The 15725-nt window shown below is 43.1% G+C and overlaps 8 protein-coding genes across 8 annotated transcripts; 4 read left to right on the top strand and 4 right to left on the bottom strand.

Annotated features, from left to right (window-relative positions):
- Positions 1 to 954: 954 nt before the first annotated feature.
- SS1G_12824 (hypothetical protein) lies at positions 955 to 1494 on the top strand (the record flags this gene model as incomplete). The annotated part of the gene is made up of 2 exons (XM_001586196.1): positions 955 to 1018; positions 1079 to 1494. The coding sequence occupies 2 exons, from the start codon at positions 955 to 957 to the stop codon at positions 1492 to 1494; spliced, it is 480 nt and encodes a 159-aa protein (XP_001586246.1).
- A 1497-nt stretch (positions 1495 to 2991) lies between these two features.
- Positions 2992 to 3585, top strand: SS1G_12825 (hypothetical protein; the record flags this gene model as incomplete). The annotated part of the gene is made up of 2 exons (XM_001586197.1): positions 2992 to 3077; positions 3396 to 3585. The coding sequence occupies 2 exons, from the start codon at positions 2992 to 2994 to the stop codon at positions 3583 to 3585; spliced, it is 276 nt and encodes a 91-aa protein (XP_001586247.1).
- Positions 3586 to 4111: 526 nt separating this feature from the next.
- On the top strand, positions 4112 to 4785 carry SS1G_12826 (hypothetical protein; the record flags this gene model as incomplete). Its single annotated transcript, XM_001586198.1, has 2 exons — positions 4112 to 4313; positions 4580 to 4785. 2 exons carry the CDS (start codon positions 4112 to 4114, stop codon positions 4783 to 4785), a joined length of 408 nt encoding a protein of 135 aa, XP_001586248.1.
- A 1506-nt stretch (positions 4786 to 6291) lies between these two features.
- SS1G_12827 (predicted protein) lies at positions 6292 to 6462 on the bottom strand (the record flags this gene model as incomplete). The annotated part of the gene is made up of 1 exon (XM_001586199.1): positions 6292 to 6462. One exon carries the CDS (start codon positions 6460 to 6462, stop codon positions 6292 to 6294), a length of 171 nt encoding a protein of 56 aa, XP_001586249.1.
- A 1138-nt stretch (positions 6463 to 7600) lies between these two features.
- On the top strand, positions 7601 to 11660 carry SS1G_12828 (hypothetical protein; the record flags this gene model as incomplete). Its single annotated transcript, XM_001586200.1, has 6 exons — positions 7601 to 8855; positions 8923 to 9011; positions 9190 to 9865; positions 10061 to 11217; positions 11273 to 11424; positions 11522 to 11660. The coding sequence occupies 6 exons, from the start codon at positions 7601 to 7603 to the stop codon at positions 11658 to 11660; spliced, it is 3468 nt and encodes a 1155-aa protein (XP_001586250.1).
- Positions 11661 to 11922: 262 nt separating this feature from the next.
- On the bottom strand, positions 11923 to 12300 carry SS1G_12829 (predicted protein; the record flags this gene model as incomplete). The annotated part of the gene is made up of 1 exon (XM_001586201.1): positions 11923 to 12300. The coding sequence occupies one exon, from the start codon at positions 12298 to 12300 to the stop codon at positions 11923 to 11925; it is 378 nt and encodes a 125-aa protein (XP_001586251.1).
- A 658-nt stretch (positions 12301 to 12958) lies between these two features.
- SS1G_12830 (hypothetical protein) lies at positions 12959 to 14477 on the bottom strand (the record flags this gene model as incomplete). Its single annotated transcript, XM_001586202.1, has 4 exons — positions 12959 to 13266; positions 13317 to 13707; positions 13764 to 14033; positions 14091 to 14477. The coding sequence occupies 4 exons, from the start codon at positions 14475 to 14477 to the stop codon at positions 12959 to 12961; spliced, it is 1356 nt and encodes a 451-aa protein (XP_001586252.1).
- Positions 14478 to 14951: 474 nt separating this feature from the next.
- On the bottom strand, positions 14952 to 15347 carry SS1G_12831 (predicted protein; the record flags this gene model as incomplete). The annotated part of the gene is made up of 2 exons (XM_001586203.1): positions 14952 to 15019; positions 15251 to 15347. The coding sequence occupies 2 exons, from the start codon at positions 15345 to 15347 to the stop codon at positions 14952 to 14954; spliced, it is 165 nt and encodes a 54-aa protein (XP_001586253.1).
- Between the last annotated feature and the right edge of the window lie 378 nt (positions 15348 to 15725).

Below are 15725 nucleotides of genomic sequence, written 5' to 3' on the forward strand. Positions count from 1 at the left end.
AGTCTATTTTCTGACGACTTACTCATCTCCTATTCTAACCCCATTCTGGGTTTTCCACGTCCAAATCGCTTTACTTTCACAAATGAAATCTGAGAAGACTAGGACTTTTCGTAATGCAATTCACTTGACTTCCTATCGATAGATAGTCAATTTTTCTTGTGACAGGTAGTGGTCTAGCTTCTTCCACGTGGTTTATAACTAGGCGTCAAGCAGGGACTTAAAGTAATGACAATAATGCAATTCGTAACTAATAGTAGAGTATACTAAATGATTGATCTTGAGCACGAAGCTCTATACAAAGGAAATCCATCTTGGTTATATAGACCTTCATGCTAATCGTCCCCTTGGTCCCCTCGGTCCCTTCGATCAAGAGACCGAGGGGATCGAAGGGACCATGTGATTACATAATTGGTCACATGATACGAGATCCGAAGCCGTCGTAACAGCTGCGTAAGATATGGGGATGTCGGTTAGAGGTTACTACACGACCAATCCATGCACGCCACGCATGGAGCTGATAGGCAGGCATATATATTGGGCTGATACAATAAGAGGGGGGAGAGATACTTGGATGATCTGCAACCAGATCACTTCACGTTTCTCAGCCTCAATAGGTACGTAGACAGCATTGAAAAGATGTGGGCGGGGTTGAGCTGTGCAAGTCCTCGCACTTCACTCCAGCCCACCAATTCTGTGAAGCCCAGGCAATAAATAACTTGTGGTGTTGAAATTCTACAAAAACTCTAGATTTTTCACTGAGTTCTTGTTACTAATATTCAAATCAAAGATCTAGAGCAGCCTCACTAGATTCTGAGAAGCAATGAACCACGGCCAGGAGCATAACCAAGAGCCACAATTATACGGCAACTATGCTGCCTATGGAAGTGGTGCAGACTTCAACATGAAGATACCCAGGCAGATATTTTGCGCGTTCTTGAAGGTGTCTCGGTGACTATGAAAAGCCCGGATGGCGAGCTTCCACTGATTCAGCAGTGGTTTACTCTTGATCACAGCAATTGTAAGTTCTTGAAAAGAAATACTCTACTACTGCAAAATGCACTACTGACCTCTTGCGTAGCAACCGACTTGATGGTATCCGAATGGCTGAGTCGAATAGATTCTGCTTATAATAAAAGCAAACCTGCACATGATCACCAGCGCTCTAATATGCACACAAGAGCCAGACTAGTAGCAAGACTTACAATCGGGGTAGCCTTTCTCCGGCAAAAGTCCCGCAACGATCAATCAGCCACACCTGACGATCTATACTTCACATGGCATCTCGTCTACGACATCCTCTCCAATGACCAATTTCCCGAACCCCTCTGCACCGCCGCACGCAGCGCACAAGGCTTCGTAGCCATCGCCCTCTGCAGTCTAATAAAAGACGGCAAGATCGAAGAACTCTTCCGTCTCCACGCCTGGCTTCCCGACGGACAAAGAGGCAACAAAGATTTCGCCATTCATTCCCATCAAGCCTGGACTCAGAGCTAGATTCTAGCCGGCGAGGGAAAAAACCGCACGTTTCATGTTAGATGTGCTAGTAATCCCGTGTTTGCAACACATAGTAAATATGCGCTTCGGTGGAGTGATGATACGAAGGAAAAAAATAATGCAACGACTTCGTATAAAACGCATCAGACATTTTCGATTGTGGATAAGAAGGAGGAGATGGCTAGGGCGACTCTTGCGCGTATTGATCGGCATTCAAAAAATATGAGTTATAGGATTTCTTCGGCTTCCTATCATACTAGTACTGTTGATCCGGGGGCTATGCATGCGACGTTGTTTTTCTTTGATGCACAGAGAGGTTTTACTCGTGATTCTAACGTTTTGGGTCCTACGCAAGGAGATTCTTTTGTTCAGGTTCGGGATACTTCGAGTACGAATTTGATAGGTTTGGCGAATGATATTAACGCGTTACGATTTGGGGATGTATAATAATTGAAAGGCCTTCGGGGATATTATTTAAGGTTGAATTTTGGGGTTTTTTGAAGGATTAGAGGATGTTACTATAGATATACCATATTCTTGTAGTAAATGCCAAGAGTTTTAGATGAATATTACCCCAACTTTTGTCTTGCAAAAATACTACAGTATTAATGTATAAGAAAAGTTTATAAAGTATGTATATACTTATTCTAATGTGAATATCTCCAGGGATCTACCATGACATTTCAGTCTCTCTTCTAACACTTCCGGTAACAATCGAGGATCATAGTCAATAATATCTCCCGCCACCCTGTTTCGAAAAAAAAATCACAGATTGTCGGATAATCAGGCCCCAAGTCTCTCCCAAGACTTTCATCTCCCACTCTTTCCCAAACAGGATCTACTTCGAGCCGAGGATCGCTTGTAGTAAGCTCGGCCGTTTCAGCATTGAAGAAGCGATATACCTCCCTAAACATGCTATTTTTGTGGTGTCGTAGCTGTACCTGCCATGGAGAAGGTAGCGGACCGAGGAGGGGCGTGGCTTCGTTTAACCCGTAAAAAAACAATAGCCGACGAGTTCAAATGAACCGTCTGCACGCGGACGCAAAAGCATGGACGGAACGCATCCTAGGAATACGGATATAATGTCGCCTGTTGCAAATTATCTGCGAAGAAAATGGTAGAATATAAAATGAAAGCAATAAATGAGGTACGTACCGGGTTGGGTCACTATGGGACCTATTACTAAGTAGCCCTCAGCTGTAAAGAACAGTGCACGTCTGAGAACGCAATTATACGCGCAATAACTGAGAGAATTTAGTCCGGTCAAATCCAGCGACCGTGTTTCCTGCCCGTGCCTCCTCCCCAAATTCAGCGGGCACCGTAGCTTGCGATTTCCATTCTTTCAAGGTCCGCATGTAAGCATTAGCAGGCCATCGTTCCCTGATTCGATTCTGCAAGAGTGTAATAGTATATGCGTCCGAGAGATTATCGCCGGTCACATAGTCTCGCCCGTACAGATTATCTGGTTCCCATCCTCGGACCGTCATCAAGTCGATGATGGGATCCTCCGACACCACTGGGTCGCCTACCCGGGTCACATTTGCAACCCGTATCCCCGTAACTTCTAGTCTGTTAGGCTCTTGGTATGTAAAGTAGACTCTTGAATGACCTGCACTGTATTACTGCCTTGATCCCCAGCCCGGCACGTCAAGTGAGGTCCAGTCCGGAATCCACGATGGTCCTTGAATTTTACGGTCGCTCTGCTCACAAGCAAATGATTCCCGACGACCAAAATTTTTCATATGAGCGAGAAACATATCACGATAAGTGTCTGTAACCGACACAGCATCCGAATAGTCTGGGCAAATGAGCTTAGCGAACCTTTTGGGGACGATCCCGAGTATGCCATAGATCTTGTCTTTAGGATCCTGACACTGCTGCTGACGTGAAATTTCGAGCAGCGCCATGAGAATTTTGCCACGATGGCTCTCTGTGATTCGCACGCATTCTAGGACCGGCGGACGCAAGCCCTTGTATGGCAAGTTACTTTTGCTGTACAGGCAAGCAACGGCCTTTCGGAATAGTACAAGGGGTGTGATTTTGTCTCCACATTGTATGGTGGCGTGGCGATGGGCAAGTGAGACCTCCTGAATAATTCATAACCGTCGGAAATAAGTACGGTCGAGAAGGTCGTGTATGGCCCTCTACGTTGCGGGGGTATATGGGACATCCACCTCTTCGCTAAACCAGAACTTTTGTTCCGCACTAGGGGACGCAAATTTCCGCCCGTCTAGTGTGACCTCTTCCTGTGCTCCAAGATACTCCAGAGTTGATAAGGCCTCTTTACTGTTCGCTGCTCCAGGCCCTAGCCATATTTTTGCTCGAGGCGCCAGTCTGTAAATTTCATCCATCCGACGTATCTTTCCCTGTTTTCTCAACCTTGTTGCTTTGGTCAATAGAGCGCGCATCTATCCAAAGCGTTCGTTCTTCATTTTCACGTCGAAGATGTCGCAAAGCAGTGGCAAGGGCCTGGCCAATACACAGTGAGCCACCCGGATTGAGAACCAATCCATGAGCTGAAACACCTGGCACAACTTGAATTTCAACTTGATTATTTTGGGGACCCCATACATAAGACAGAGCTTCGAATGAAAATGAAGGAGGTGATAGACCTCCAATGACTGGTGTATTGAATCGAGATTTGTCAAAATCCTTGATAGGATGTTCCCAAGTCGTGATTGTGACATTGTCAGTCCCTCGTATGAAAAGTAGCCGGCCTTCAACTGTTTGGCTGGCATCCCAATGGGCGGGCAAAGTCTGTTGTATATCATCTCGAGATAGACGATTTGTGCGATCTTGTTTCGCTGCTACCAGCTCCCGTGAGAATATGTCAATCCGGAGGTGGTCGTGGGCTTTTCCAGGCAGTAGATGGATGAGTCGAATTTCCTTGGTCACGTTTTCCAACGGATCGTACTTGAACACTGCAGCCGAATCCATCGGCTCGTGCTCTGCAATCGAGTGTGGCTGTCGGCATATGTGCGGATGTATCTCCAAAGGGAAGGTGTGTTCAGAAACGGTATTGTATTTTACTATCCGACGGAGGAAAGCACAATTCTTTTTTAAGTACCTGCTGTTCGAGATCCAGGACTCCGTGCTCTGATGCATGGTTACGTGGCAGGTGGAGAAGCGATCAGCTTTCGACGTCGATGTATGGAGAATAAATCAAGACAACATGGCAAGAAGTGCTTACAATCGTCTATTTGCAAGCCAAAGAGAAGAGAAAACAAATGGGTTCCAAGTCAGGTTATATACATTATGTATGGCGGACACAGGAGTGTACAGAAATTCTAGAAACTTCTAAGATATTACTTGTGACGATGGCCTAGTTCAAGGCAGAATAGTTATCTAATTTAGAAAATAACAAACTAATGTACAACGAACAATGGAGTTGAGCCTTTTATGGTCCCTCCTTGCTTGGGCGATTCTGCTTGGTAGAGCAAATACTTTGGCACTAGGTCTTTTAAACGTTGCGACGGCGAAAGGAGGTTACTAGGCTTGAGAGAAGGATGGTTTGAAGGATTGAAATGTGAGTAATACTTTGAATGAGGGTGTGATGATGGCTTTACTGTATGATGTTTCAATCCGATAAACGCGGAGAATTCAAAGGGTTTTCAACCGCCAAATGCTGATATTATGATTCCCCGCATTCCTAAATCGTGAATGGTAACCCATATACAACCGTAGAAATTCATCAGTTCTGTGATAAGAGAACAATTCGTAGAAAATGAGGATTGATGTTCTTGAAAAATAACTCAAATACCGGATTGATGTAAAGATGGATATTCGGCGGTGGCTTAGACAATGCCATTTAGCTAGCGAGTAATGGTTACCCTATCATAGGTTATAGGAACCTAGGCTATAGGCACAGATGAACCAATAACTTCTAATTAAGGGTGCTCTTCGTAGAAAAGCAACTTTGGAGGAAAAAACAAAACATAAGCTTTTATCAGCTTTGAATAAGGGGAAGTGGTGTCAAGTGTGGCAATTTATCCATCGGGATGAGAATCTTTGTCAAATATGTACACCAAATGATTGACCATATTGCATGTACAAAACCTATAGGCCTTGTTCTGAATAGAAGCCAAAGTGGTAAGGTTAACGAAACTTCGTTATTGCGGGATGTTCTAGCATCTCGTACAAAACCTGAGTTGAATATTTGACTACATTTGGAGGCTCAGCTCAACTAACTGTGACAGAAAATGCAGTAAAATCACTAATATCGTGGAAAAATGATAAAGTGTTGAATATATTATCGCTTGGATTTCAAGGTACAGTAAGGACTCAGGAGAGGCGGCTCGGATCTCAAACCTTAAATGGAGGTCCGAGTGATATCGGCTTCCTTCTGCGGGTCTTGTTATTGACCCACGCCGCATAAATGGAGAATAAAGAATGGATACCGAGTTCACTGAATCGATGAATGGATACTCGTGCTGTCAAAAGATACCAAACGAACGCTGCTCGTGCGGCTAGAAAGTATCGCATACTCCAACTTTAAGCACATACCACAAGATGGTGAACTACTCCGTACAGAAGAACCGCAAAGGAAATAGCAGCCCTCCGAATAAAGTGTGCTTTACTTTCTGGCCGCACCACTAGAATCTGGTTCTTCCTCTTGTTGTCTACTAGATTGTATTATGGGCATACATAAAGTCGCGGGGCTATATTCTTTCCTCCGTACGCGAGGAAACATTACCAGACTAGATACAGAGTAGATAACAGCCAGTCTGAGATACGAGTGTTTGCGGGTAGAGAGAGTAGTTAATCGCCTCAAACGTAGGCTAGCCACAGTATTGGTTTCTAAATAGCTTCTAGGCTTCTGACCTCTAGTATCGTGACATTCGCGTACATGCATCCATCCTGAATGCTAAGGTCAAGCATGCGTAACACCATCCGAGTGGCACGATCTTTGCAACGGTTTTCCATTGCTCCCCCATCGAAGTACCTTTCTTTTTCCAATGTGACGCCCATGATGTAATTGTGATCTGTACTTCTCATTGATGTCTAAGGATGAATTAGAACTTTGTTGATTTTTTCGCCTTTGTACTTAACCGTAGCTGAAACTTCCATGGCCTAATAGAGTTTTGAAGCTACACTTGCTTTACATCAATGAAGGGGTCGGGAAGCCTTCGTCCCTTGACTAGACTTGTGACTCATAAATATCTTGCTGCTAGTCAATACCCCGGTGCGTTAGGCTGGTGGGCACTTGAAGGAACTAAAGGAAAATCTGTTACGGAGTACTCTGTACATAAGCATGATTCCGCGAACCCTCGAATATCATTAATAGGTACGACTTAGTGAAAAAGGAATGCTGAGTGGAGAATTTAGTTTGGAGTCAGGGACCAAAGGATTGCTGCCGATTGTGAGGTTATCATTTTGTATGTGCAACCTGTAGCTCCTCGCACAGGCCAGATCGGTCCGGACTTTATGCAAACACAGCAGGTAATAATCTCCCAATCAATTTCTGCTTGTACTCAACTATCTTCTGGGTATGGATAACATGCATGTAAGATCATGTTTTAAAGAATTATCACTTAAATATTGTACCATTGTAGAGGTCAATGAGATCCCTCCGAAATATAGGAGGGTGCTGTCCTCACTATGAACGAAGCCTTCGATGGTTAAGCCTTATCTAGGTACTGGCAGTGAAGTTTTGTCCATGTCTCTACTGCATTCCTGCTACCACTCCACCTGCTATAAAGAGCCCATGCTTTGATGCATCTTAAAGGAGGGGTAGCTTGGAACCAGAGATATGCTACACGGGGGCTCAAAAATATCTCCGTCCGCAATGCCCCATTTATTCGCCTCTGTGGAGATCTTTTCGCCCTTCATAAAGTTTGTGTATCCTTGTCACGACGGAGCTGATAACCATAGGGATTTACTCCGATTTCCATACCATCCCAACTAACCATGCGATCGCTCGTTGAGTGGTCTCTCTAGACCTCAAGCTAGACCGAGCCCTTACTCAACTGGAATTAGAGCTTATGTATTCCAGGGTCTCTCTCATCCATATTTATCACATTTTCTTTTCTCCATGTTAACCATACGTTTGGAGATGGGATATTCCAATCTTCAAACTCCTACTTGGTGGGATCAAATATGCTGAACAATGTCCAACATAGACCCAACGCCTTCCAAGCCTGTGGTCTTCCCATCGGTTGAAGAGTTTAAAATCGAACGAATATTTCCTATTCGAAATCTTGTCGATAGAAGAGATGTTAACAATGGAACAACCTCACAGAATGTTGATGATGTTCCCTCATACACCTCAAACCATCGATACTCTACCTTGGCTCAAGAAGCTCAAGGTAGAGCAGACAATGTGAACGAGAGACACATTGATGAGTCCAACGAATCCAACTTCTATCCACCGCCTTATCCACCTATACCCTCTGACGATACAATTCGCAGACTGCCTGGAATCTCGATTAAAAACCATTCAACGGGAAGTGGCAGTGATGAACGATCATCCGAGTCTGAGAAAAATAGGAAGATATCCCAACGTTCACAATTGGTCCCCTCAAAACATGGCCCTCCAGGTATTGCCCCGGGTGAACCTGTGGGCACCGAGGAACAGCCACTCTACAAGTGTGAAGATGAACCTATACACATTCCAGGGGCAATTCAACAATATGGGGCATTGGTCGCCTTAAGATACAACGATCAAGGGGATCTTGTTCCTCGGATTGCCAGCGAGAATACGTTCAAGATATTGAAATATACGCCGGAACAATTGTTTACTCTAAAGTCTTTTCTTGATGTACTTGGTGTGGACGTTCGCGAAGACTTCATTGCACGGGTGGATCATGCTCTTCGAGCTGCCAGCAAAAATCTATGTTCTGACACGCGCCTGGATATATTTTCCATGTCGGTTGTTGCACATACAGGATTGGTAAATCTCTGGTGCGCAATTCATATATCCAAAAACACTGATGATTTGATCATCTGTGAATTCGAAGAATTTTCCGACAACATATTTCATCCTGATGGGCTTCACACTGCGAAAGATTTACCAAAAACCCCAACGCGAACAATTGACAATGATATAGTGCTTGGAGAACGGTTAAAAAGTATCTCCAATAGAAGTCAACCGTTACGTGTCTTGCAAATCGCCAAACGAAAAGGCAGGCATGCCGTCGGTTCCCTGGAGGTGTTCAATGCTATGACACAAGCACAAGAACAACTTGCTGCTTGTACTTCCGTTCAGAAGCTTCAAGATGTGGTGGTCGGCCTCATATTTGACTTGACGGGCTTTCATCGTGTCATGTTTTACCGATTTGACACCGAGAAAAATGGATGTGTAGAGGCTGAGTTGGTCAACCCCAAAGCAAGTGATGATATCTTCAGAGGGTTACATTTCCCAGGTTAGTTTTTGGTTGGACAGTTCATTTTCTCATTTGACATTGACCAATAACTTTTTTACCTTGCTAGCTTCGGATATTCCTAAGCAAGCTCGCGATTTATACAAAATCAACAGGATTCGAATTTTATATGACCGGGACGAAGAGACTGCACGACTAGTAAGCACGGAATCCATTACTTGATTGGTTTCTGTTAAGTTAGGCATCACGTTTTTTCTTGGCCAGACATTAGAAGCCTGATCGCTCGAAAGTGCATCTCGAAACTTTGAAATGGACATTGTCTTATAGCATTGATGCTGAAGCAAAGCCGAACGCTACCGTGCTGATCATCTTATAGGTCTGTCGTGACGAATCGGATTTCGAAAAGCCATTAGACTTGACACATGCATATTTACGTGCCATGTCACCACTTCACATAAAGTATCTTTCGAATATGGGAGTACGCTCAACAATGTCAATCTCTATCGTGATTGACGGGGATCTCTGGGGGTTAGTAGCATGTCATGGGTATGGTAATAGCGGTGTTCGTGTAACTCTACCAATGCGCGAATTGGCCAGAAACATTGGAGAATGTGCATCAACAAATATCGAACGATTACTGATGCAGCAACGTATCGAAGCTCGAAAAGCACCGCGTCAGACTTCAGGAAAGACACCTTCCGGGTTTATTGCGGCATCCTCCAATGATTTGCTACGCGTATTTAATGCCGACTTCGGCCTTCTCAACATCCAGGACGAAGCACGAGCTATTGGAAAACTTCGCCCCTATCGAGAGGCCTTAGCGATTCTTGCGCACCTACAATCTCGGCGCTTTACGGAAATATTTGCCACGCACAATATTGCCAAAGACTTACCAAAAATAAAGGATCCGTCGGGGAATAATTCTGTAGCTGGTATACTCGTCATACCTCTTAGCACTGGCGGAAATGACTTTTTGGTTTTCTTCAGAAGAGGTCAACTTCGCGAAGTCCGGTGGGCGGGTAATCCTTATGAGAAAATCAAGAGGACTGATGGTCAGTACCTAGAACCAAGAAGTAGTTTTAGACGCTGGACGGAGACTATCAAAGGCACTTCCAAAACATGGAATACTGATGACTTCGAAACTGCGTCTGTATTAAGTCTTTTGTATGGAAGATTCATTGAGATCTGGCGACAAAAGGAATCAACGGGACATAATCGAATGACTCGGCTCCTGATAAAGAACACAGGTCACGAAGCCCGCACTCCACTAAATGCCGTGGTTAACTATCTCGAACTGGCACTGGAGGATAAAATCGAGTCCCCAACTCGCGAATTGCTTATAAAAGCCCATAAGGCTTCAAGATCTTTGATATATGTGATTGATGATCTGCTGAAACTCACCAAAGCCGAAAATGGTCCGGTCAATTCAATCAAAGATGTTTTCGACCTCTCAGCTACAGTCTCAGAAGTTATGTCAGCTTTTCGAAAAGAAGCAGTTCGAAAGAGCTTAGATCTAACTGTCACTATACATCAATGTATACCAGAAATGGTCAAAGGTGATGCTGCTCGATTACGGCAGGTTATTTCCAATCTCACAAGCAACGCGTTTCAAAACTCCGTGGCTGGTGGTGTCAAAATTGACATTCGGCCTTTACAGATATGGCCAAAGAGTACCGTAATCTCTATCACAGTCCAAGATGTTGGCCATGGAATGTCCGAAACACAACTGGATGAATTATTTCAGGAATTTGAGCAAATATTGGACGAGACAGATGTTCCTACCCCTACAAAACCATCACCATCAAGTGACACGAGAGAGACTCTTGGTCTTGGCCTTGCTGTAGTAGCTCGATATGTTCGTAACTCCAACGGCAAAATTCGAGTACATAGCGAGAGAGGAAAAGGGACAATATTTGGCATTGAGTTACCATTCGAACATGCCGCGAGTCCAGCAGATATCCCAGAATTTTCAATCAGCAATAACGGAAGACATATTCGTTCACTATCTGAGACGGGTAGTAGCTACGACGACAGCGATCGGATAACTTCTAGTTATACACATTCGACTTTCGGGGGGACCCCACTAGCAACCCCAATTGAAGAAGGTTCATCTTCCGCGACATCATTCTTTGATGTCGCATTTTCTTCCAAAGAAGATCCCATTATTACGTCGACGGCGCGCAGAATGTCAAGCACACCTTCATTAACTACCTTTAGTTGTATGTCAACAAATAAACCACTTTCAATCTTAGCAGCGGAGGATAATCCTATCAATGCCAAACTTCTCCACAGAAGACTTGGTAAACTTACACACAGAGTTGAAATTACAAATGATGGACAATCATGTCATGATTACTACAAATCTCAAAATAAAGGCGTTGATGTCATCTTGATGGATTTACAGGTGTGTTATTTATTCTTTTGAAGGAAAGATCAACTTTTTACTAAACGATAAATAGATGCCTCTGGTTGATGGTTCTATGGCCACGAGAATGATCCGTCATTTCGAAAGGGATCATCCGGAATTACATAAAGCAAGAAAAAGAGTTCCTATTCTTGCTGTTTCGGCCTCTCTTACCGAGGAAAATCGTTATGATTATATCGAAGCTGGGTATGTTTATTCACACACACACTTATATATATATATATATTGTTTTCCATACTCCTTATATTTCACATGAACAAATAAACTAACATCTCCCTCCTAGCTTCGATGGCTGGATATTAAAACCTATAAACTTTACCCGTTTAGATTTTCTCCTCCGTGGTCTAAGTAATCCCCAGCTTAAACAACAGGCGCTCTATATACCTGGAATGTGGGAACAAGGTGGATGGTTCTTGGCTTGAATGTTACATTGCATTACATTACATTGTTGTGTTTGTTGTTGTTGCATTGTACTCGTACAAAAGTGCTTGAAGAACGAGTTATCTGTGTTTCCGGAGCGTTAGCATCTCATCTCATCTCATGTCTTTCTTTTGTTTTTTATTTCTAAAAAGGAAAAAGGAAAAAGGAAAAAAGGTATATAAACTTAAACTCGGGTGTTGGGGGTAATCGGTTAAATGGTACTAGTAGGGATCACTTACAGCTGCGGCATTGGGATTGGGATTATTACCACGTCGGTCGAACGAAGCACAGAGAAGCTTTCTTTCCCTTCTTTCTTTCTTTTCTCTTCTCTTCTTTCCTTTTTGCAACTTCATCAACGAACGGATTATTTTTATTTATTCGTTGGGTTCGTAATCGGCAATTCAGTTCGGTATTCAATTCGGTACAGGGTTCAGCGACAGCGACAGCAACAGCAACAGCGACGAAAAAGAAGATCAAGAAGGAGAAGAAGAAGAAGAAGAAGAAGAAGAAGAAGATCAAGAAGGAATCAAAAGGACACAAAACACAAACCATATAATATAATAAAACAACAGTTTCCGAAAACAAAAATCCCACGAATTTAAAGAGTAGTGGTGAGGGGCAGGGAGGGAAGGAGGGAGGCATAATTGATATCTTTTTTTTTTAGATAGATAATTAATAAATGAATGGAGAATCTAGAGAATAAGGGTTAGAAAACTTTTATATTTATATTTTAATGAATATATTAAATATATAGGTATCTAATGATGAGAAGAAAATAAAATAGTTTCTTTTTTTTAAAAAAAAAATTCAATCGATTGTTTATTACTGTGTGGTTATGATTATGATTAAGTCCCTAGGTATGGATGGGGGAGGAGGATAAAATATAATTATACATTTATTTACAAATTCAAATATTCACAACCCCTTACAGATCTTAGCATTGTAGGATAGACATTAGAGGGAATAAGAGTGTAATCTATGCTCGAGCGAGTAGAAAATATATATTAGTATACCTCAAAGTTCTCAAAGTTCTCAGACCTTCCCCATTGAAAACTCCACCCATCCATTCCGTTCCATTCCCACCCCCATACCATTCCCATGATCATTGTTGCTTGAACCAGAATCCCATATGTATCCCTCGTATGCATTGAGCATGCCTTCTCTCATCAAACCCAAAACCGAAACACCATCCATCCATCCATGTAATTTCCCCACTCCCATCCCATCTATCCATCTATCCACCAAAAGTTCCAACTCAGAATCCAAATCCAAAAATCCAAGCACCTCCACTCGTGTTCTATCAAAAACTCAACAATCTCTTCATATGGGCCCCCTTCTCACAATCACTCGGAATCGGAGGAAACTTCCCATCTCTCGACTCAAAAATATCAAGGATGCTCTGGACAGCAGTATAATAAGTTTCGGCCGTTCTCTCAAAACCCAGTGAATTCCATTCCTCTGGATTTGTTGCCGATTTGATTTCATCCCAGACGACTTTCCAATTGCGCATGGCGAGTTTGTAAGGTGCGAGGAGGGAGGGAATTGATGTGCTGGGTATTTGAGCCAAGGGGTTACAGAATGTGGAGTTCCAGATATGAACGTAGAGGACTGTAGAGGGTTAGCTTAATACAAATTCTGGGAGATAAGGGTTTTCTTACTATGAATCAGCATCTGCATGTCTTGAACAGTTAGATTGCGGTTAGATAACGGCCATGGATCTTCCTCAGCAGTTTTCGTAGGAGAGTATAGCAAAAGAAAGGCATCCTTTATCTTTATCTTTGGAAGTGGAAATTTGGAAAGACCCCCCAAATCATCATACTTTGCAGCTTTGAAATATTGCTCATTGCTAGGAAATGGTAGATCTATCTCTGCCCATTGAAGTCTTGGAGTAAGATTATTAAATATGGCGAATGCGTTGTCAAGCATCATCATTATACTTGCCGTTCTAATACACGATTCTTTGCGAATCCAATCTTTAAATGAATCTTGGTCTTTGATAACAAACCCAGGAGGATGTTGTACAGTATTCAATTCTAAGGAGCGGTAAATCTATCCAATATCATATCAGCTTCGGCTTACGGAAAAGTGTGAATTATGGTACTCACAGATACTAATCTTGCAAAGCGTTGTTGCCTAACCCGTGTTCTTGCAATCTCGTTGCCGGTCCAAAATTGAACAACTACGATGAGATACGCGCCCTGAAATTCCTCTAACTGGTATTGCAGCCATTCTTGAGATGAATTGCTTTTACGCTCCGCATAAGTTCTACCGGGTAAGTCAAATTCATCATTAAACCCATTTATTGAGTAGATGTAGGTTTCTATGATGTCCAGAAGAAGCTTTCCTTCCGTTGTCTCATTTGCCTCCGTAGAATACTAAAGATTCATTAGCCATTTAGTCCCGGAGTAGTTCAGATATTTAACTTTGCTTACCATTGCACCAAGACTCGTCATGGAAAGAACTAAGGGTAATGCAGCTGTGCACGGATCAAAAGTAGCTTGGTGAACCATAGGTGCATGATGATGCCAATTCTTGAAATACAATTTGATACGCGCAGCAATAACTGGGGCTGTTATGCGCTCAATTGCTTCAATAACTTCCTTTGATACACCATTGGCTCCGACCAGTGAGTTTGCAGCATGTCTCAACTTCCCCCGTATATCAAAGGCGCATTGTTCCAGGACATTTCGATCGTTGAACGTTTCGTCTGATGACCACGGATTAAAGTTGTCTGTGGGCAACTGCCATCCGTGCGTTTGTCTTTCGAATGTTTCGAATTCCATGTCATGAAGAAAGTTTACCCCTGAGTCCATCTCCATGTTTGACGTGTAATCAAAATTTGTCACATTTTGGTGCATCATATCTCTTCCGGCCCATGGCTGTATTGTACCTTGAGGATACAAACTTATGTATTCTGCGGCTCTGTCTTTTGGGCTCACGGTAGAAGCTTTTGGAAACTCCCGCATAAACTCTACTTCGTTCGGTAAATTCAATAAGAAGCTGATCGAATTTCGATCCGATATAGGTTCCGGAGTGCCAGCTAGGGAAGTTAAAGACCGGGGAGGTGGCACTTCGGGGCTTGGTGAAGCTTTTGTCGAAGAAGCGGAATCTTGAGTATGATGTTAGCGCAAATCACAACATTTCTTTCCGAGATGTTTAAAGGAGCATACTTGAACTTCGAGTTTTTACACAAACTCTTCCAAATTCCTTACATTTGCGACAGGGTACTTCATTGTCACATTTGACCTTTAGCCTCGAGCATTCGTCGCACGCGTGCCGTTTTCGTCCTCGTTCTAAAGAATCTGGAATAGCGGCTGAGCCGCGATGGTCGCATCTGCTGAAATGATCTCGGAGAACATCACTGTGGTATATTGTTAGTAGTTATTATTGCAAAGTCGATAAAGGTACATAGTTATGTGATCCCCCGGGTACTTGCCTGCGTTTAAAGGTTTTGGAACAAAACATGCAGCTGTATGGGCGAACACCGGAATCTAGATTTTGCACACGTCAGGTCCCTCCACAATAGATCGATGGATAATAGCACAGAGCGTGGCTTCGGCACTTGGAGCTCTGAAACAATAAGAGTACATACGTTGCTGTTGATGTCGAAGCAGATGTGCCTTGCGTTGGAATTTCTTTCCACACTGGCTACATTCAGAGGGACTTTGAGACTGGCTTTGAGCCTCCATTTTGACGGAACCATTGTGGTGGGAACGTGGAACTTCGGATGTTTAAAGATATCAGATTCATGGTTCTTGCGCAAGAGAATTTGTGGGGAAACAACGTTCAATGGAACGGGTCTTGCTCCTGCCGAAGCAAGCTAAGAGCGAAGAATGTTGGAGAGCAGGTTATCTATACTAGTCTTGGTTCTCTTAGAGTTCTTAGAGTTCTTAGAGTGTGTTATTAGTCGACAAGTATTGGAAATGGACTCAAAGGAGAAATAATAAATGGGTTTTAGCATTATTTGATCAACATAATCGGCTACGCTAATGAAGTGTGGCTAGGATGGGTGTACTAAAGATAATACGAGTGAGTGTATACAGATAGATCACATTTTACATTTTATA

Source organism: Sclerotinia sclerotiorum, genomic scaffold (genome assembly GCF_000146945.2).
Source record: "Sclerotinia sclerotiorum 1980 UF-70 scaffold_22 genomic scaffold, whole genome shotgun sequence".
NCBI classification, from domain to species: Eukaryota; Fungi; Ascomycota; class Leotiomycetes; order Helotiales; family Sclerotiniaceae; genus Sclerotinia; species Sclerotinia sclerotiorum.